We start from the raw sequence: 23,577 nt of genomic DNA, 5'->3' as shown, positions 1-23,577 counted from the left end.
AAACCTAACAGTTCTTGTTTTGAAGCTGTTCTTTTTATTTTTTTATTTCCGTCATGATCTTAATAAACAGTCTTATCTTAAAACATGTGGAATTATAGTAACTGCAATTTAAGTACTCCCAGGCAATTTCTGTAATCTTCAGCTTTACAATTTAACACCATTTATGTGTAACAACACGCATGTCATGTAAAGTGGTAAAGTATTACCTTAATTACATAATTACTTGCAACTTTCAACTGCAAGCAATGTAAGAGTTATCACCTGAGCAAAATAAAACCTATTCAGGAGACAATTAATTTTTGAAATATAGGCTATATAGGGATAACAAACAAACAGGATTTAAGGAAATTTACAACGACAGGAAAACACTGCACATGATGTGAAGAGACAGTGTATCTGTGTCTTCTATCCATCAGTAACTAATGCATACTTAAAAGTGCTCAGGTTTTTAGCTATATATTTCAAGGACACTCAAATTTCTACCTGTATAGAGATATCCAGGTAGAGGAGGAGCATCCATCATTCAAACAATGTGCTATAGAGATTGGGAATGTGGGAGCTGCTTTCAGCACTGCTTTATATGTTGCACATTTTCATGAGTTGAAAAGAATTAGTCTTAATCCTCTAGCATAACATTTGAAAATATATTGACTTCAATCAATTTCAATAAAAATATCCTCACTATTAGAAAACCTTTCAAAACTAGCCAAAGATGACAGTTCAACTAGAGTGATAGATTTTGTAATATACCTGCTCCTTTGAGAGTAAATAAAAGCTAATAAATAAATACATACATGCAGTAACTGAAAAAAGCTAATTGAATCTTATTAAACCCTTAACACATTAAACATACAGCAATGACATATTAATTTTGTAGGTCATCTTCGCTTCATTGTGACACAAATTCTCTGATTTTATTCCAACTCCACCACAACTGCTCTGTAATTCACATCTTGGGAAGACTGGTTTCCAATAAATATTAAGCTTTGGATTAGGTATCTGATTCTTAACTGGAATCTTGAGCATTTTCAGAGTGAAGTTCTATATAATAATTTAAATGGGAAGAAAATTTGTTGACTTGAGTAAAATTAAAAAAGCTAATAATGAAATGTGTAATAACATAAACCCAGTTCTTTATCCTTTTATAACCAGTCAGCTGGATATAAAAAAAATTGCTAACCAGCAATTCTACAGTCTCCCAATATTTTCTACACTCAGTTGTTAATATATGAACACCCATGTGAAAAATATGTTACACTGTAGTGTCTTAATTTCACTTTCTCACTTCTAAACTTCTGCAACACTTGGTATAATAGTAGACAACAGGAAGCAGCACAGTAGCTACCCTCTCTGTATGATGAAGAAAGGAAATCTGTGCTGTGCTGTCCTCATAAAAATACAGTGTTTCTATGTTGTATGATTTAGGGTTATGGCAGGATAGAGTCAAAAAATAGGACAAGTACCACCTGACTCAGACCTGACTGGTCTTACCCAAATTAAAAAAAAAAAATCTAAAATTAAATTAATATCTTAATTTAAGTAACAAAAATTCCTGTGGTATAAATTTAGAAGATGGAATTCTGAGCTATATGGAAAAAATATATAGCTAAAAAAAAAAAAGGAAAATACACTCTTTATATAAGCTAGATGCACATCACCACCATATTCCATTACTTTTATTAAGTGCTAACAGAATGTCATGATGAAAATTAACAGAGGATAAAATAATTTCTAAAATTCTACATATTTGCATTACTACATACCAGACACCTAGTTCCAGTAACTGACATGCTAGGCTATTTAATACTACCTGGGAGAAAGGGTAAAAAGAACACTAGCAGAATCTCCTAGTACCCTGCAGGTATGCAACAGGATGTCTCACACTGCAGCATACAGAAACATATATGTTCTTGCAAAAACCATGCAGCTGACCATATCCATGGATATTTTCATCAAAATAATGCTTTTTCTTGGCCTCTGCTGCAACCTGCCCCTGAGGCAGGGCAAATAGGTTCATTGTTAATCCTTAGGGGCAGATTAAACAAAAACTACATTAAATAAGCAAAATAACAGAAATTTTTATTAGAATAAATGCTTTAAAATCATAACTGGGGGAAAAAAAGTGCAACATTGGAAAAGGGATATCTAGCTGTCTTAGAGTATATATCGTAGAGCATATATAGTATATGTCTTAGAGTATTCTTAAGAATGGAAAATTCAAAAGAGAAAAAGAAAGAAAAAGAGATAGTAAAAGAGAGAAAGATACCACCACCTGTGGCTTCTGTGATGCATGGGTGATCGTGGCCCATGGTTGTGATGTACAGCCCTGGTCCATCACAGTTGGAGGCCTGCAAAAATTGGGGGCTTATAACCCTGGCTATTCTGGTATATACCCCAATATCTCCTAGATGAGTTCTGGGCATGAAGAACAGTCTTCTTCCCGGAAGATTCTGGAAAACTGGCTGTGTTGAAGGTGCAGGGGAGGGTTGAATCTATGTCTCTCTATGTTCAAGTGCCTGGATGAAGTTAGTGGAAAAACTGAGTTTTGTGGCTGCACAGTGGTGGCTCATGGTGTGGGAAAGAGGCTGGCATAAAAAAATCCAACAAAACACCATCCTGCTTCCAAAGGTTCCATTGCTTAGTAGTATTTTTTCCTTTAATTTGAAAACAGCATGTTTAAACCAAAAATTTAGCTGCAAGGTCCAAATGCTTCTCTACAGCCTAGCTGAGGCCAAAGGAATCCAGATTATTATTTTACAACCTCTCATAGTGTGAATCATCTTTTCTGTTTCTGCCATAATTCTACTTCAGCCACTTGTCAAAAGTCACAAATGCTAGTAAATTATTGTCTTAGGTTGCAAATGCAAGATGTGGCTAGGGATGTGTATCCTACTGCCATCTGTTAGAGGTGGGGCAGTTATCTTCTGTTAATTACGCTCACCCGTTAAAACCAGGCAGGGCAGTTTTCTTTACCTCTTCTACAACAAATCCTCCCTCTGAGGAGATATCTTCTGTTAATTGGCCATTGAGACTCACTGTATGACTGATAAAATTACAACATCCCACTGTGAAATCCTCCACTCAGAGGGTGAAGCCAAGCATTCCTACCTGGATATAACCTGACATTTGGAACACAGCAGCTTTCTTTTCCACTGGATTCCCAGAGGAAGACCAGACCCATCTACACCTCCACTGGACCTTCAGAGGCAAGCTACACCCTTCTACAGGATCACTGCTTCAACAGAACCACATCTGTCACTGCAGAAGGACTGCAGCCACCATTAATGGGACTGCTACCAGCACCCTGACCCACAGAGTACCAGGTCATATTCTGACTCTGTCACTGTTGTTTTGTATTACTGCATTATTATTTTTATATTTTATTTTAATTTTTTTTTTCTAATAAAGAACTGTTATTTCTACTCTTTGCCTGAGAGCCCCTTAATTTCAAAATTATAATAATTCAGAGGGAGGGTGTTTGCATTTTTCATTTCAAGGGAGACTCCTGGCTTCCTTAGCAGACACCTGTCTTTTCAAACCAAGGCAATTATAATAGAAAGAGTTTTCACTTACAACAATGCAGCTCAGAAAAGTAAGACTGATGAAGGAATTACAATAAACTTAGAAAATTATACAATTTTGTAATTGAAATATAAATTTAAAAAATTGAAAAGTATCAAATAATCCTTTAACATTAGTTGCCAAAAAGGAGAAACACTACGTTTTCCAACTTTATTTTTCACATGGAATAGGATTCAAATATTCTTATCTAGAATAGATAAGCAGACTAGAAATAACAGACTAGGTCCAAAATTCTTCAACCAATGGTTTACTGATGTTTCTCCATATCAACCAGCACTATTCACCTACAACTGACATTATCTGATCCATCTGAATCCCTTCTTACTAAGAAAGGAAGGATTCAACTCAGGTGAAATATGCTATACTATACCAGAAACATCGCTCAGTGTTATCTTAAGAATTAGAAAAGTCAAATTAATTTTATAATCTGAGATTTACTCTTGTGCTTTATATCATCCAACCAGAGATCAATCACAAGAGTGATGACATTTATTGAAATACTTAAAACTTACCGCTTCTCGCTGGTCTCCAGGAGCCAACAGAACTGACAGAAATATGCTTCCCATATCATGGTCAGGGTAATGAGGATCCTTCAGACTCAAGGTAACATCTGTTTGCCTAGGAGACAAAATCTATGCATTTACTTGGATTTCAGACTCTCAGATAATGAAATTTCTCAATCATAAGAATTGAAGGCATCTGAATTAATACGAAGCTACTTAAAAAAAAGTGGCACAAATTTGCCCTATTTCTACTTATAAGTATTTCTGCTGAATGCTCATAAAAATACTAAATACTTTTACTCTGCATCAAGTACTGTATTACATGTACTGAAGCAATTAAATCAAAAGTGTATCATTAATGGGTTAAAAAACAGAAAAAAAAATCAAACATTAGGGGGTATGTGGATGAAACGAATATGAAAACAAAACTAAAGTAGTTGTAAAGTGAACCTCTCCATAGACAATCACCTAATAAATTAACATTGACAATACAATAATTTCTTAAACATAAGTGATTTTCTTTATTTAGTTTTATGTTCTGTAGGTTTCTATAATTATTTTCTAGCATAATGCTTTACTTACAGTTCCACAAACAAGGTATTAACAGATAAAAATATATAAATATTCCATAGGCTTGTTTGTGCCATACCTGTTTAACTCCAATGATGTGAGATCCAAAAATGCTGAACCAATGAAGTCATCCTGAAGTCCAAAGTCATAATCAAATACCTATAATGCACAAGAGCTTTTTTTAGTACTAGAAATATTTTTTTCTTTAGAACTTTTCTGATTATGAATCATTCTTGAAATTTTTCCAAAGCAAGTGTCTCTCACGTGTTGAATCAGGACTACCTGAAAGTAACCTGAAACTTTCTGGCCAGAAAATCAAGTCTGAAACTGCTTGTTTATAAATTAGACTGCATCATATAGAGACACTGGTGTATGCTACTAGACTACACATGTGAACAACAGCAATTTTATAAATATGAAAGAAATATTTTTATAAACATAGGCACTGAAAGAAGGAAGCTCAAAACAATAAAGTTAAGCAGAATCACTTATTTCTTATACATTGATTCCTTTATGAATCCTGTAAAATGGAAGCAGGAGGGCAGGATATGGTTATGAAAAGTGCTTTCACTTTTATTATAACATTGCAACAGTGTTTGAAATAATATAATTGTACATTTTTAAGGCTATGCAACTTTCAAGGGTTAGAAACATTACAATCTAAGATTAAAACCGAAGGGGTATGTTTAAGGAAACAATGACAATTAATATTTTACTAGGAGAACTCTGCCTCTTAATTTTCTACCTAAAAGAGAGAATACCTTGATAAATTTACTGACATTCAGACATGAATCTGGCCCGTACATCAGAAGGTATTACTTGAAATGGATTATGACTTCCTTAGTCTGAAGAAAGAATAGCAAATAATCAAGGGGCAGCTATTGCAGGGACTTAAACAAAAAAGATGGACAGCAACAAAGAAAAGATGCAACACACACACAAAAAAAAAATCAATTATCAAAACTAACTTTTAGGATAAATTAACTTTTTTTGGGTAAACATGAGGTTTTCTGAGGACTAGAACATATCTTCAGCTAAGTAAGAGTGAGACATGTTAATACCTTGTAAGGAGAAAGGAGAAATTTGAGAATACAACAGTTCAAGTTCTTCAACTCTAATATAAGTACTTCTACTTGTACTACAGAAGCTATTCTGAAGGCAAAACAGTTCATCTTCTATAAATACCTTAATATGGACAGGACTAAGACAGTAGTAACAGAACTCCTTAGGCCCAAAGGCTACAGCACAGCTGCAAACCCAATGGGTTGGATATAAGTATGTGAGCACAAGTCTCTCACATGCATCAATCTACCTGAGTGTTCACCCTTGCATTTTCTATATCTGTTAGTCATTCCAGTGGGAAAAGAAAACAAATTATGAAATCTCAGTTCATGATGCAACATCAAAATTACCAAGTAAGTATTTTTAGCTTAGTAAAATTCAGCCATGTCTTAAAATATCCAAATAAGGTGTAAAACCTAAAATACTTCATACACTGTGTTCAGAGTACAACCACAATAGGCATACTACTTGACACACTTTTCCTAGGGGGAAAAAAATACACACCACACCCTACTGCAGGGCTGATACTTGGCATAGAACTAAGACAGGTGGCTACATTGCATGTGTTTGCATCTTCCTCTCTCTTTCACCTGTTAATTCCTTATGAGTCACTAATCACAATAAAGGTAGGAAAATTCCATTTGAGGATTCTGTTTAGCTTTTAAGCTTTTCTATTGAGAGTGCATTTCATGTGAGCAGCATGAAACATAGTACTGAGTAATACTTAATAGATGTTTAAGTGGTATTGCTCTACTAAAAAAAATATCTACAATTTGACATTTCAGTTAAAAATTACATAATGAATTTTAGATTAAGACTGATACTGATCTAAAACATCATGTAATTTCAGATCAACAAAGAGAATTATATAGGTAAGCTAAGTTTCCATACTTCCTAAAGTATTTCAATCTATGCATGTTTTATTTTGAATCCTAGGACTACAGTTTTTCTAAATATATTTTTAGGAACATAATTTCTATCTACTCTGTTTTATACAACCAAGAATCACTTTTGCAGATAAATCACCATAAACTACCAGGATCAGAAAAGCACCTTTCTCTTCTGTAGGTATAAAACAATCATCACAGTTTTTCTGGTTTTCATTCTGATATCAACATCTAAGAAATACTAGTGGCACTGCTGCTTATTAGTCAGGACTGGCCATGCTGGCCACTTTTTGATCTAAACTCAAGCAATCTGTTATTTCAGAAAAATTGGTGCCTCTAATATGACAAAACCATCCTCATCTGTGATTTGGAAGAGCTGGAAGAGCTACAATGTAAAAATTGTAAGAGCAGAAAATGGTATGAAACACAGAAGAAAACTCACTGTGTTCCATACAAACAGAAAAATTAGAAAACTTAGGAGAATCAGGCACACATCTCAATAAATTCTCAAAAACTGACCTCAGCATTGAATTGCTCTTAATGGGATAGATTATGTTTCATATCATCATTATGCAGTGATATTTCCATAAATAAAAGGGGTCAGGAAATACATTTTATTTTCTCTGCTTTTCTGCTAAAATCACACTAAAGAAATGTAAAACAATTATGACCTGAAGTAAACAAAAATACCTTTATTTGCCATTTTAAAAAATGTTGACATAAAAATTCTACAGACAAAACTTAAATAATTTTCACTCTAAGTAGTCTTTAGTCTTCACTATTGCACAATAAATTTTCCAGTATACAGAAAATCACAAAACTTTAATTCTTCCAATAATTCTTCTGTTCTAACTTATCAGATATAAGGTGGTGTCTTACCTTTATATACAATGGTTCTCTTAGGTTATCTGTAAGAATATAAGCTTTTTCTTCCCACACAGGATTGAGGTTCTTGTGTACTGTTTTACTTCTAAATACTTCTTTTCCTCCAAGTTTGAACTTGACATATGGATCACTCGTTCCTGGTAAAGACACATATATACTATTAATTCTATCATTGTAATACAGAAAGGAAATGGAGACTAAATTACTTCAAACAGAACCAAATGTAATTTCTATAGATAGTCAAATTCAAAACAGCATCGGATGAAAATAATTCTTTATTGTCACAATCTATTACTTTTCAGGTTGTCAATACTCAGTTAATTGACTCCATTAACATCAAAGGTGAGTTTACATCACTTTCTATTGTTTGCAATGCATTCTCAAAGTCATACATTAAATACTGGCAGTATTTGTTTTAGGTAACAGAATTTGTCCTTACTAGGGGTAGTATATTATCTTAATGCAACAACAAAAATTAGACTTTTAAGTTAAAATTACTCCTATAAAGTATTAAACTAATTATGTTGTGCCTAATTATGTACGTACTCCACTGACACTACCAGTGTTAAATCTTCAATGACATTTTGTGTCCAAGCTTTTCTTTTCCACATAGACTCACTTCCTACAGTGCTCATGATGAGAAAATTAACTCTAAAGTCTGTCCACAAAGTCCTCAACATGCCAGCTGTAACAATCACCTACTCACTTGAAGGCACTGGGCAAACCCTCTAGAAACAACTGATTAACAATTAATTGTGATAAGAAAAACAACCCTGATGGGTATAAGAAGAATGTTAAATGTGGCATATGAATGCCATATGCATGGGACACCTATGTGGAAGCATCACAAGGACTGAACCACCTGTGAGAGGAGGAATCTCAGGGGGGTGGGCACAGAGACTTGCAGCCATCCAGGAGTGCATGTGATACTAATTGATCAAAATTTATCTTAAAATAAACAGCAACTCTAGCTTGAGTAACAGCTGCATCTTCATTAATAGAAACAAAATTATAAGAGAAAACTTCTTTCTTTTTTCCTTTAACTTTTACGGCTTTTCAAGAGACCAGCAGATATTAGGACTCTGTATTTGTATCCACTGGAAAAAACATACAAAAGAAATAGCTTTTCTTAAAACTGCAATATGCTCTTCTAAACATAAATTATAGGGGTTATGAGCAGCATTCTTTGCATTTTCATCCAGCCACAAGGTGTCAGTACTATTTTCCTGAAGTTAATGTCTCCTTGTTTCAAAAAAACTACAGCAGTGGAAAACAGTGGTCTCTTGTGTTACATTCATTAACACCTGTAATTCCCAGGGCAGAATTTCAGTGGCGTAAAAATGTGTTGTCTCACACAACTAAATTGTTCCTTCGTTTTTGAAGCAGTGGTGATGATTTTGAAGTCACATATCAGGTATTTAAATTAATTCTGTGTAATATGAAGATTATTTTTAATATGGACATTATGTTATGGTGTGTCCACCTCCCTGCTCCTTGGGAATACTCTACAACCTCAGGAATTCTCTTAGGTTTTGACTTCATGTAGACAGTTTGGCAGTGAAATGTCCCTTGACTGTACCAGGAACTTTTGCATGGTTAAGGTGGGAGTGACACTGAGTAAGCAGACAAGAGAGGGAAAAATCAGTCTTTTGCTGACAGCCTTGGAACATGTAAAAGAGAAATGGTTCTTGCTTGTGAGTTGGAAGGGCTGACTGGGAGTGCTGTCAACTGGGTTTGAAAGGAGAAGGGGATAAGACCACTCTCACTAAAGATGAGCCTGGAGGCAGCACGCCAGTGTCAGGGTTGAAATTGATAACACAGCTAAAGCAGATGACCCCAGCAGGGGTAACAAACAGGAGGACTGTTTGTTCCTGGAAGAACAAACTGCAGTAGAAAAGCTGTGAGACAAGTCATCATTACAGAAACATGGTAGAGTGACTTGTTTGACTGGAGTGCTGCTGTGGATGTTTAGAAACTCTTCAGAAGGGTCAGGCAAGGAAGAAGAGGTGACAGGGTGGTTCTGTACATTATGGAGTGTTTCAGCTGTATACAGCTCAAGGATAGTGATGGTAAGTTTGAGTGCTCAAGATTCAGGGGCAGTCAACCACGATGAAAAGGTGGATAAAGCATTGTATAGGTGGCTGGCTGACACTTCACAATTGCCAGTTCTTGATCTTGCAGCAGATTTTAACTGGCTGGATGTCTGCTGGAAACTCAAAACAGAAGAGAGGAGGAAGTCTAGGAGATTCTTGGAATTTGTGGAATTCCCTGTCACAGCTGGCAAGGGAGCCTACCAGGGCTGAGATTCCACTAGACCTGCTTTTTGTGAAAAGAGAAGGGATTGGTGAGAGATGTGGTGGTCAGAATGCCTATCTTGGGCATAGTGATAAGAGTTTCTAATTCTTGGTGAAGTAAGGAATGGTGACATAAGCAGTTGGACTTGGACTTCTGAAGGGTGGACTTCAGCCTGTTCTGGAATTGGTTCAGAGAGTCTGCTGGGAAATAAAGGGGTCCAGGAAGGCTGGACATAGTTTAAGAAGGAAATCCTATAGATGCAGAATTGAAATATCCCTATGTACTGAGAGATGAGTTGTCAGGGAAGCCTTGTCAACAGGAAACTTTTGCTGGATCTCTGGGGGGAAAAAAAAGGGGGTTTATGACCTTTGGAAGAAAGGGCAGGCAACTAAGGAAGAGTAAAAAGATCTCGTTAGATCATGGAAAGAGAAAATTAGAAAGAAAAAAGATCAATCTGTGCACTGCTGTGAAGGAAAATAAAAAGTGTTTTTATAAATATATTAACAATAAAAGGAGGGGCAAGTAAAACCTCCACTGTTTTTTGAATGCAGGGGGAAACACTCACCAAGGATGAGAAAAAGGCTGAGGTACTTAATGCCTTCTTTGCCTTAGTCTGTAACAGTAAGACCAGTTATTCTCAGGGAAACTAGCCCTTGAGCTAGTAGATGGGATGGGGAGCAGAATAAATATCTGTTATGCAAGAGGAAAAGTCCATGGGATCAGATGGGATTTACCCAGGAGTACCGAGGGAGCTGGTGGAAGAGCTCGCCAAGCTGCCCTCCATAATTTATTTATCATCAGGTCCCATATGACTGCAGATTAGCCAACATGCTGCCCATTCATCAGGAAGGCTGGAAAGTGAATCCAGGGACCTACAGGCCTGTGAGCCTGACCTTAGCACCTTGGCAGGTTATGGAGCAGATTCTCTTGAGTGTGATCATACAGCACATACAGGACAATTAATGGAACAGGCCCAGCCAACAGTGGTTTTAGAAAGGCGGGTCCTGTTTGACCAACCTGATCTCATCTCACAACCAAGTGACCTGGCTGGTGGATGATGGAAAGGTTGCGTACCCTGACTTCAGCAAAGACTTTGTTACTGTCTCACACTGCATTTTCCTGGAGAATCTGGCAGCCCATCGCTTAGGCAGGTGCACTCCTCACTGGGTTAAGAACTGCCTGGATGTCTGGGCCCAGAGACTGTGACTGCATGGTATCACATCCAGCTAGTGGCCAGTCACTAGTTATGTTCCCCAGGGCATTTTCGTTTTAATCCCCTTATATAAATTTACCCAATGAACATGCAACTTTCCAATTATTAAAGCAGTGTTCACAAGCTCAATTACCTCCACGGTCCCGTGCAGCTAGATTCTGTCCTCTTTTTAGAGTAACATCCAACTGGTACATTCCAGGGTCCCCAGGGGGCAAATCTGCATTACTAGTTCCAAATGAATTTGTTCTCTGGGGAGGAAAAAAAATTGCAATAGCTAATATTACTAAAAGTTTCATGTAAGGTATATGGGTATAACATCATCCTACTGAACTAATAAAAGGCCACATCCCACTCCCCCACCTCAGAGCTCCTACTCAACATCAAGGAATCTGCCCCTTGATGTTGGGTAGTAGCTTACTACGACAGTTTCATCAGTATGACAATTACCAAGATTCCTTTAAAAACAAAACAAAACAAACAAAAAAAGACAAAAAAATCCCCAAAACCATCAAAAAACCAAATCCGTTGAAAAAATAATTCTTTGGTACAAAGGGCTTGGAAATTGATAATCTTGAAGGTTCTTTCCAACCCAAATTACTTGATGATTTTAAGAACTATGGTTGCAATTACATTCATATCTAGTCCTGGCCCACTAAAGCAAAATAAGTAAAAAACCCACAAAGCTAGAACTTATAGCATTATTTGGACTAGTCATTACCAGTATCTTCAAGTCCTGTGTTGATTCAACAGTTATAATGTATGCATTGAATAAACATACATAAATTAAGATTTTGCGCACTACTGCAGTACTCTGCAAGCTATGTGGGTTTTTTCCACAGAGTTTTGGGGGAAGCTGTGTCAGGGACATAATCATAAAGACATTAAATGCATCTGTAGTTCAATATGCCAAGGCAAGTATTCTTAGTTATTTGTATAAAATTTGTCCTAAAAAATAAAATAAAGGAAGTCAGAATGCAAGAAACTCTCCTGTCCTCTGGAGTGCATGAACAATAAACACATTTCTGTCCAAAAGACAAACTAGAGTAATTATATTTCTTCGTATATACAAGCTTTTGCAAAAAAGTTTTTAACACATCTAAGTAGGATCCAACTATAACACCACATGCTTCGAACACCACATTTAATTTTAAGACTACAAAATTCAATCAATTATACGTTCACAGTACATACAAGAACTTCATCTGTTACACACTTTGAACAGTGTGTTTATCTATGCTTATGCTAGGAGATATATCTTTCAGAGTAGTGCTATTAATATTTTATTATGTGATCATGGGTCTTCTGCAAGAAAAAAAATTGCATGATGGAAATTGTCACAGGGACATCTTTCTTTCAAGATTTTTCACAGAACAGCACAGAAGAAAAAAAGAGAAAACAATTTCTATTTCTGCTCCTTGTGTTTTGCATGTTGAATGTGCTTGGAGAATTGTTTACCTGGAGTGATTTCTTTCTTAGATTCTGGTGAGGATTGTTTGAGCCTGATGGCCAATCCAATCCACCTGTGTCTGGACTCTTACGAGAGGATCATGAGTTGTGAGTTAGATATAGTAGTTAGAAAAAGTAGGTTTGTAGTTTTACTATCTTCCTTTAAATAGAATATTAATGTATTATAGCACAGTTATAATAAAGAAATCATTCATCCTTCTGAATTGGAGTTGGACATCATCATTTTACAATAGGAAATACCTCAGAATATGTAGTAAGTGCTATTTCAACAAGAAACTAGTTTTATCTCTTTCTTCCTACTAAACCCTTCCTTCTTTTTAAAGTAATCCTAAAGCATGAAGGAAGACACAAAATAAAGGTGTTTCAATATCTGGTTATTTTTGTTATTTCAGAGTCATAACTTGAAGCTCTAGCATATTAGCCTTTGCTGCCACATATAAAATTCTGGCCAAAATGCACACTGTCATGTGCACTGGGGTTCCACAGCAGTGAAAGAGGGACAAAGAATGTCTGGCAGCAAAAAAAAAGCAAACAGAAGAGTTTCCATCAAGTTGCTTCTCTTTCCATCTGCCTCCATATCCTGATTTTGGAGCAAGAGTTTGCTGACATTTATTCATTTAAATCTAATATAAAATTTTACTTCTGCAGCATTTGCCTAGCCTAAGAGAGAGTACAGCAAAATTACAGGGAAAAAAAAAAAAAAAAAAAAGAAAATAAAACCAAGTTCTCCACTAAGATTAAAAACCTATTTTTCAGAAAAGAAACTACAGTTTCCTTGCCAGTTCTGCTACACATTGCTCTCTCCACCTTTCTCCCATATCATTATCCTCCCTTGTTTTATCACAAATTAAAAACTCTCTTATGCTCTCTTCTGTGAAAAGCAACTACTGCAATCATGCCAAATCCTTCTGGGTTTATCAGCTGTTTCTTACAAACACAATGGGTCACCTAGAAACAACGAATTCCCAGCACAGGGATTAGATTATAAGTTTTTCACTGACTGAAAGAAGCAATTTTCTTACTTTTACCCTTCTTTTCATTCTTAGGAATATATTGCCTCAACCTGTTTCTATGGGGCTGTGCAACAGTTTTTTTGATAAAACCATTTAACCATTTACAGCAATTCCAGTTCCAGAAGAAATTAATGCTAGTTACTGGGTGAACACTTCCTTTTACCAAGAAGCAGACAAACCAGTTAGTGTGCAAGTACCCACCAACATCTCTTATGATTGTACACATGTGCAAAGATGTAACCCCTACAAAAGAACAGGATACTAGATTGTACTGATGAAAATTGTACTATATATAATTATATACAATTCTTACTTCTTACAGTTCTTACAATTATACAGTTGTAGATTGTACTTCTCTTGGAAATCACCCACAATGCACTCAAACACTTCATATGGAACAAAGTAAATCATCTTTGGCTGATACCAAATGATAGTATTGGATATGTGGGAATAAAGCCCATAAAGTGTTGCCCCTAGGCTGGAAAGGTATTTGTACTTTTGAAGCCTTGGTCCCTAACATAACAATAATTGATAAAGACCAGGTGCCCTCAGGACTATGGATAAGAAGCTATTTGGAGTGTACAAAATGCACCTTAAATGCTGTAACTGAGTGACCAACTAAATTTTGTCGCTTTTAAGCCTGGCTAGGAGTAAGTGAATTAGAAAAAGACAATAGTGGACTTTTCTGCTACCATAAAATATATAGAGAAAGAAGTTAAGAGCTTGTCACAAGTCACTTTACAAAAACAAACTGCACTAGACTTTCTCTTGGCATCACAAGTATGCATGTCATTAACACCAGTTGTTCTGTATACATCGATCAAAATGGTAGAGTGTCTACAGATGTCCAGGAAATCTGGAAACAAACACAAATTTGGCAATGCACTGTTGTATTGTGCTTTTAAGTTTCATGGTTTTGTACCAGTCTGTAATGGTTCATCCCTTTACTCCCCCATGGTTTTACCCTGAACTACCCCTTTCCTTGTATGTCAATCCCCTCTTCCTTCCCTGATGTCAATCTCCCCCCAGTTTGCTGAATCATTCCCTTGTCCTCTCCCTGGTGCCTTGTCCATCACTCAACTCCCCATCCCACTCATCCAGAACCTTCTACAAACGGCGTTGAGTGATTCGATGGGGGCCAGGAGTCCTTCCTAAGCACCTCTCCTATTGGATTTCCCACCTGTTTCCTCACCTTCCACTCCCCTGGACATTCCCATTGGTGGGTGGGTGATCTCCTCCCCGTTTCCACTCCCATTTATACTGTGCTGCACAGCCCATTTGAGGGGCTTCTGTCGGTTGGTTCACCTGGGTTGTGGATCTCCCCAGAGCTCTCCTCAATAAACCTGGACTTTAACCCCCAACTGGAGTCAACTGCTTACTTCCACCACCATTGCAAGTGTCTCACCCCACAAGGCCAAAAGCCTTAGCCACCCTCCCAACCTCCCGAGCAACAGGAGAGTGTCCCCTGCTGACTGCTGTGCCGGAGCAAGCCGGGAGTCCCCAAGTGGACACAAGGAGTGGCACAGCGACAATGAACAGCTCAAGATGACACCTCCCAGGGATCTGAAGAAATCTGGATCAAACTTACTTCATGGTTACCCAGCTGGACTTTAAAACATGTATGTAATTGTCACTATAATAATTGCTCTGTGTGTTTTAGTTTGCTTTGTGATTCAGCTGTTGTAATGTCTTACACTATATAATGAAATACAGATATTAATAGACCAGCTCCCTTAAGGATTTAGTCTCAAGAGAAGGGGAGACTTGATAAGAACAGTGGAAGAATAGAACAGCATTTTACTCTCATAAGGACAGTCAAACATTACAGCAGATCCTTGGAGAAATAGATAAAGAATGTAACTTAGGCAAACAAGAGTTGTGCAAAATGCAAGCAGGACGCCAGCTCAGCTCTGCAAGGCTGACAAAGAAGAAGTTAGTCAAAACAACAATACTGTGCTAACTCAAAAGCTGGGGTTGAGGAAAAGCCACCTTAAAAGGACACCGGACATTGAAGACCTTCAAAGAAGACCTGAGAAAGACCATATAAGGACTTTGACAGGGGTGTGGTATGTAAAATACAGTATTACATACATATTAGGTAATCAGTGATAGGTGATGAATATGTATTCACTGTTTATGATAAAAGCTCTGTTTACCTGACATTCAGGGCACTTGATTACAGGCAGGATCCTCTGAGTGACCAGCAAGATGCTGGTCACTGAGAGGATAAGTGCCTGATTTCTAATACTCAAAACTGTGTTAGAAGAACCTATGTTTCTATCTGGCCAATTTTGGTACCAAGAATAAGCCACTTTACCCTGGCCAACAGTGGAATAGGTTGCTCAGGGAGTGTCCCTGAAGGCATCAGAAAACTGCTCTGACATTGTCCTGAGTAATCTTGCTCAGAATAAGATGTTTGATTGGTCCATCTCCAAAAGTCCCTGCAAACCTCAAACATGCTGTGATTTTTTATTGATTTGAAATGTCATAGTAAATAAAGTATATACCTCAGCTACCTTTCCTTGATGCATGGTTTTGTCTTGCACTCCTGGTTGCCCTCATATGGCAGTGCTGCAGCTGGCAGAACTACCAGTTCAGAACTACCATCCTCTCCACCACTTAGGAGAAGATAATATCCAAGATACCAAGATGTGCATAAATACTGAATTTTTCAAAATAAGCTTTTATATACACTTCGCATTTATGCTGCAGTGCTCATAAAAGCTGTAACCATTCCTTGGACATTTCAGTCTTTCTCTGTGGAGCAAACCATCACTTTCAAAGGCACATCAAGCCATACTGTGTATGACTTGACAAAAATGAAGCTCCTTTCTAAATGCACTTGTAGAAAGCAAGTTACCCACACTCTCAAAAATCCCAAATTATCTTTTTCAAAAATGAAAAAATCATAATAAATTCAAGTCATCATGAAAGAAATTAGATCTGACTTTCAGAAGAATTACTGCAGAATTACTCAGTTTCCAAGACAAGGAAAAAGACTGAGCAGTTCTGTGCCATTTTGGTTTTAAGAAGATTACTGGAACTTGCATGGCTTGTCTGAGTACATTTTTGCATGTATACATGCACTTGCACTCACAAATACATGATGTGTGCACAAAGTAAAAGAGGAAATAGATGCAGGGTCTAAGGAGATGAAAATAACACTGAAAATACAAAAATGACATATTTCTTTCCCACCAAAATCAGACTCTAAATTTCTAAAATTATTGAATTGTTAAGCATTGAAATCATACCCACATTTCCTTTTTTCTGTTTTTCCCAAAGACTAAGTCTCATACAGATGTAGCACTATTGTAATTTCTGGCAGCTAGCATTTCTGTCACCTCTAGAAAAACTTGCACTATCACCCAAAAAAAATTCTCTCGCTTGCCTGAAGAGTGCAGAATCACACAGCAAGTGTTGTCAAACATAGCAGATGAAAGATAATTCAATTAGGAACCAGAGAGAGGTGTCACATCCAAATCAAAGATGATCTGTGAACAATTAGCTGTCTCCATTTCAAGATAGGATAAATATCTGAAATCAACATAAATGCCATATACATAGTTTGCTTGAAAAAAAAGTCTCCAATCATTGTATTTAAACTTAAATCACCCATGTTTTCACTATGAAAACAATACTAATGTATTCCTGCCTCAATTTCCCATACTAATAATCCTAATTATATAAATACATATAAACACATTTTAAATAACTTGGGTTTTCCAGAATTACTTTTTATTTAAATTATATGATAAAGTTCTCTTTTATGTTTTAGGAAGTATATCAGAACGTGGCATTTGAATGATTTTGAATTAATTTTAAATACAGCAATAGTATCACTATCAGTAAAACAACACTAAACTGCCTCTAAGATGAACCTCCCTAGTGCTTTGTGTCTCACAAGGATATCTGCAAATCTGAGTCAGCCTTCTGAGCTGGCAACTGCTCAACAATACTGCTCACCTCCAGCTGGTAGCAACAGCTCTGCACAAATATAATTTCTTCTCTTCCATGATAGCAAAGGGGCAAAGAAAACGAGTATGTACTGGGAAATAGCATCCAGAATGATGCTGATGGATTCTTGGCTAAAGATGTGTCCAAGAACTCCACAAGACAGCATACTCACAATGTTGACACTGTCCACAACAGTGAGTCTTCTTGTGAAAAATGCCAATTATTTGTTTTAAAATTTTAAAAGTTTAATAGTAATAAAATAATTATAAAAATAGTAGTAAAAATTAGAGCAATAAGAATTTGGACAATCAGAGTTAGGACAATAAAAAGCAAAGAATTACAGACGTCTGGATGCTCTTGGGCACTAAGCCACAAAAGCATACCTTGCTAACAAAGGATTACCCCTTAAAAGCAATAGCCTCTAGCATATTCATAGATCTCATACATGATGCAAACATTCTTTTCAAACAAAGGATGTCTTCTGCTTAGTTTCTGCCCCCTCCTTCATCTTGTAAATCAATTTCTTGACTCCTAGATATCTGGAAGAAGTCCGAACAGTCCTGATAACAGTCCTGATAGGTTGTAATTCTTCTCTTGAAATTTTTGGTATTCAGTATGTGAAGAAATTCTTGGTTATCTTGTCAATTTTTTGAGTTAATTACAAAAGTATCTTACATCACAAAGTTTCTATTTTAATATTATGCTATAGCTTAACAACTGTACTACCACTACTTAAAAGAGCATAAATTTCAGCATAAATAAAAGAGCATAAATACAGCACAAATTTCCAAAATAACACGTATTAATTTTAATATTTGTGAAAAGCCAATGATATAATATGCATCTATAACATTTTGATTTCCTTGTCTTTAATTTTCATAATGTGCCTGTCTCCTTAGTTTTTAAAGACAAATGATGATGTATTGTCACACTAAAAAAAGTTTTGTAAATTTGGTTATTTTGAAACCTTCCTACTATGGATAAGGGATCAGTTATTTGGAAGTTATTATCTCGCACCACTTCGCTATGAGAAATAGCACATAATGAACATGTGACACTGAGAAAGTGTGTTTTAAATGTGCATTTTCTGCTAAAGGTTGCAAAATAAAAACCCTTTCTGCAGAATCCATGTGTACATTTCAGGTAGATTACTTCGCTTTTGAAACAATCACCCGAAGAAGTTCATTACTTATACCAAGAAATAACAAACTGTTGTTAAATACACCTCAATCTATTCATTTGAGTAAAGCATTGCATATTCACCTGAAAGATTGGAACAATTTATTTCAGTTGTTCCACTTACACAGCAGTGGTGTTATTTTTCTTCAGGAAACTAACCTCATGAGTAGCATCCAGTTTCCCACAGTTTGCTGCATCATTCACAAGAAAAATACCAGCTACAAGAGTTTTGTAACATTACTTTGTGATTTAATGTTCTAAATTAACATGGAATTAATGAGCTAGGTCTTGTTAGCATTGCTATCATAAGGGCAAAATAAGTTTTAGTTGATGAAAACAAAGAAATTTTAACACTGCAATGTTTAGGAAGACAGAAGCATAGTACATTATATATTAAAAATATATGTGCTGTATTTCTTTTAACTCAAGAATTCTTTTTAATGGTATAGCATTTTTTTTTTTAATTTCACAGAATGCAGAGACTATCACTGCTGGTGAACTACTCTTCTCATCACAGGCAAATTTAGCAGCACCAGGGCTGCTCTGTGTGCAGCAGAGCATTTTTTCAGGCTACAGGTAGAAAATACCATCAGGCCAGTCCTCCTTCCTTCGTTCATTTCACTGCCAAGAGACAGACTGGCAAGAAAAAGCATTAGTAACAACAGTTAACTAGAAATAACGGCACCACAAGTATGACACATCTTTGAAATAATTGAGGTGAGCTAACTTACTAAAGCAAATTTCCCTATACTGTGATCGATGCCTCTGGTTTTTCTCTGCCTAATGACAGCACACTTAATTCTCTTATAAATAGTTTTAATGCAAAAGAAAGGTCTTCATTGACCTTGGTTGTTCAATAAAGATGACTGGTTTTGATACTGGCCTGTTTATTATGTGGTTTAGACTGTATTGTGTTTAAGACTCCACCATTAATTTAAAGACAGTGCTTTAAACTTTTGAGGAGAATTGGTATGTAGTATTTCATACATTAATACATTTTGTGAACTTGAAACATAATATTTCGTAAATTAGTAAGTTTTGTCAACTTGAAATGTCAACTTACATGTAATTTTTTTTTGTTTTGTTTTTTAATCTAGAAAAATAGCATTTATGGAAACTCAGTACTGGAGGAACAATTTCAAAACTTAATAAACTTAAATTACCCTGTCCTATTTCTAACTCTATACAATTTTTCCTGTGACCAGTATAGATGTACTAAACTCTGGAGAGTTATCCTGGAATCATATATGACATGTACCACACTATGAAAAAGTGAAGCTAACAGTAATTGTATGTCTCCACTGCTTGCAGAAAGGGAGCAGATAAACAGAACCTATAGAAAATGCTGTCTCCACAGCAAATTTCTGCTTTTATTCAGATGGAAATGTAGTTCCTATCATTTCCACCAGACATAATGTTTTCACAGCTTCATGTAACTTAATGTGTAAGCAGTTTACAAAGGAGACAAGGGGGGTAACACAACAGCACATTCCTCCTGAAGACAAAATTAATTTTGTCTCAAACTCCAAAATATGTATGTATTTTACACCAAAATTCACATTGCAAGCAGCTGCACTCTAAAAAGACTCACTATTTCCCAGGTTATTTAAAATGAAAGCATCTTTTTAATGATGAAAAGAGCACCTGTTACTTTAAAGCACTGCTGAATTATGCAAATACAAAATGCATTTCGATACATTTCAAATTTTTTGTCTAAACAGGGCAGTGATAAAAGTTAATGGAGTGGTATTTATTTCTTATCTTTTTAAGATTACATTTACTTACCCTCAATTAGGAATTTATTTTCATTGCTCATGCATACTGGAAGATGATACAGTAATCATTCTCAACTCCTGGAATTATTCTTCCAGCGCCTCCTGCATTACATACATTTAAACTCATTCTAGAGCTTCATTATAAAATCAGTTCTGTTCATGTCTATGAGACAACCAAATAGATCTTTCAGTGATTTTTAGCTGCAGTGCTACCTTGCTGTATAAACCAGGCAATCTGCTCAGTATGCCTACAGTTAGTGCAATACCATGCAAAAACCCCTAGCCAGCCATGAACACCCTGGTTCCAAAATCAGGAGCTTAGAACTCGGCATAGATTAACAACTCATGCTAACACTGTCGTAGTTTGACACGGAAAAAAAATTTTTCCGGAAGGGAAAAGTCAATTTAGACATTGACCAATTGAAGGTAGACACGCCTCTGAGAACACAGAGGGGTTAAAAGCAGAATTCCCAGGGGAACTCGCTCTCTTTGGGTTCCGGTCAGCGGTCAGTGCAGGACTCTCCCATGCCTGGCGATGAGCTGGGTGGGGGAGGGGAGAAGCCATGTGGCCTTCGGAGGTAGGCCCAAGGGTGGAGGGGCTGGAACCGGGCTGGCCCCCTGCAGATGGAAGGGTGGACAAAATCTAGGATGTCTCCGTTCCCCCCAGAGTCTCTCTCTCCCAAGAGAGAAAAAGAGACAGCGGTGGTTTTATCAGCAGTTCGCCACGGGGAAGGAGAAGAGCGGGGGGGGGGCCGCAAGGTGCCCAGCCGCCTGTGGGAGCTGGAGCCTGGGCAGCGAGCCATCTCTGGGAGTCGGGACTTTTAACCCTTCCTGAGAAATAAAAGCTTTGTAAAATTTTTCTCCTCCTTAGTTTGAAAAAGAGAGGAAGAGAGACAGCCTGGGACCTAAGATGTTAGAAAGAGAAATTCTAAGTAGGAGGAGATGATGGAGTAGCTGTTTGGCTGGACTTTTTCTTGGTAGCCACAAACTGAACTGATCTTCTCCTCCAAAGAGAGACTGTATTTTAGAAGGATGCTGGTAGGCCAAAGAGACCATGCTTCAGCTAAGAAAAGACAGAAGTGGAGCGAACAGAGAAAAGTTAAGGAAGTTTGTAGTGGTGCCCCCTGTCTTCAGAGAGGAAGAAGAGAAGAAGATCTCTGTTCTTGGATCCTCGGCCCCAGGGGAAAATGGGGAGGACTGTTGGTCCCAAAAGTGAAAAACTGAACTGTTGTTTTTTTCCCTCTTGGCAGGGCATCCTTAAAAGGAAAAATCCTAAAAAGCAGTCTGTCCATCCATACATTGGTGGTGAGAGCACCGTGCATAGAAAAGAGAGGGTCACCACTAGCAAACTTTTTCTCCGGGCAGTGCCATGTAGTGACATGGAAGCACAAGATGTAGCAGCTGTGTTTCTTAGGGGGTCTGTGGCACAAGAGAGACTCCTCTCTCCCTGCAGATGGACTGGGTGTTGATTATCTGGAGGGTAGAAACCTGATTAAAGTCCAAATTATCTCTCACTGTAGTTTGTTGGAATTGAGTAGTGGGAGGAGGAATGCTTTGAAAGGTTTTCATTTTGAATTGTGTGTTTTCTTTCTTCTTCCCCCCCCCCCCCCCCTTTTATAGTAGCATAGTAGTAGTAGTTTAATAAAGTTTTTTTTCTTGTTATTAAGCTTGGGCCTGCTTTGCTCTGCTCTCGATCACATTTCACAGCATTCAGTTGAAAGATTGCATTTTCATGGGGGGTACTAGCATTGTGCCAGTGTCAAACCATAACATTTTTGGTGGAGAATGCGGGCAAATCAAAAGATAAGATGTTGATAAAATGAAAGCTGTGAGATGGAATCAAAAAAGATTAAGAGCAAAGCATGTGTTGAGTAGTAAAGTGAATTGGGGTAGAGGTTTTAGTGTAAGTTGCTGTTTTATGTAGAAGTGTGTTAAATGTAATTTTAGTAATAATTTTTTGCAATCTGTGTTCTCAGAGGCGAAGGGTGGAGTGTCGTAGTTTGACACGGAAAAAAAATTTTTCCGGAAGGGAAAAGTCAATTTAGACATTGACCAATTGAAGGTAGACACGCCTCTGAGAACACAGAGGGGTTAAAAGCAGAATTCCCAGGGGAACTCGCTCTCTTTGGGTTCCGGTCAGCGGTCAGTGCAGGACTCTCCCCTGCCCGGCGATGAGCTGGGTGGGGGAGGGGAGAAGCCATGTGGCCTTCGGAGGTAGGCCCAAGGGTGGAGGGACTGGAACCCGAGTTGGCCCCCTGCAGATAGAAGGGTGGACAAAATCTAGGATGTCTCTGTTCCCCCCAGAGTCTCTCTCTCCCAAGAGAGAAAAAGAGACAGCGGTGGTTTTATCAGCAGTTCGCCACGGGGAAGGAGAAGAGCGGGGGGGGCCGCAAGGTGCCCAGCCGCCTGTGGGAGCTGGAGCCTGGGCAGCGAGCCATCTCTGGGAGTCGGGACTTTTAACCCTTCCTGAGAAATAAAAGCTTTGTAAAATTTTTCTCCTCCTTAGTTTAAAAAAGAGAATAGAGACAGCCTGAGACCTAAGATGTTAGAAAGAGAAATTCTAAGTAGGAGGAGATGATGGAGTAGCTGTTTAGCTGGACTTTTTCTTGGTAGCCACAAACTGAACTGATCTTCTCCTCCAAAGAGAAACTGTATTTTAAGAGGATGCTAGTGAACCAAAGAGACCATGCTTCAGCTAAAAAAAGACAGAAGTGGAGCGAACAGAGAAAAGTTAAGGAAGTTTGTAGTGGTGCCCCCTGTCTTCAGAGAGGAAGAAGAGAAGAAGATCTCTGTTCGTAGATCCTTGGCCCCAGGGGAAAATGGGGAGGACTGTTAGTCCCAAAAATGAAAAACTGAACTATTGTTTTTTTCCCTCTTAGCAGGGCATCCTTAAAAGGAAAAATCCTAAAAAGCAGTCTGTCCATCCATACATTGGTGGTGAGAGCACCGTGCATAGAAAAGAAAAGGTCACCACTAGCAAACTTTTTCTCCGGGCAGTGCCATGTAGTGACATGGAAGCACAAAATGTAGCAACTGTGTTTCTTAGGGGGTCTGTGGCACAAGAGAGACTCCTCTCTCCCTGCAGATAGACTAGGTGTTGATTATCTAGAGGGTAGAAACCTGATTAAAGTCCAAATTATCTCTCACTGTAGTTTGTTGGAATTGAGTAGTGAGAGGAGGAATGCTTTG

At 37.5% G+C, this 23,577-nt stretch overlaps 1 protein-coding gene across 4 annotated transcripts in view; it reads right to left on the bottom strand.

Moving 5' to 3' along the window:
• MCTP1 (multiple C2 and transmembrane domain containing 1) overlaps nucleotides 1-23,577 on the bottom strand; it is a 214,592-nt gene that overhangs the window by 142,795 nt on the left and 48,220 nt on the right. For all 4 annotated transcript variants that reach the window (XR_005978216.2, XR_012052948.1, XM_030258810.4 and 1 more), the window contains exons 2-5: nucleotides 11,131-11,245; nucleotides 7,484-7,626; nucleotides 4,735-4,814; nucleotides 4,095-4,200 (exon numbers count right to left, since the gene is read on the bottom strand). Coding sequence is in view for 2 of the 4 variants with exons in the window: in XM_030258810.4 (XP_030114670.1) it covers nucleotides 4,095-4,200; nucleotides 4,735-4,814; nucleotides 7,484-7,626; nucleotides 11,131-11,245 (444 nt within the window). In the remaining 2 variants the exon portion in view is untranslated. The remainder of the gene's footprint in view (nucleotides 1-4,094; nucleotides 4,201-4,734; nucleotides 4,815-7,483; nucleotides 7,627-11,130; nucleotides 11,246-23,577) is intronic.

Source organism: Taeniopygia guttata, chromosome Z (genome assembly GCF_048771995.1).
Source record: "Taeniopygia guttata chromosome Z, bTaeGut7.mat, whole genome shotgun sequence".
In the NCBI taxonomy this organism is placed as follows: domain Eukaryota; kingdom Metazoa; phylum Chordata; class Aves; order Passeriformes; family Estrildidae; genus Taeniopygia; species Taeniopygia guttata.
The sequence above is the reverse complement of the archived record's forward strand: the minus strand, read 5'-3'. Positions and strand labels throughout refer to the sequence as shown.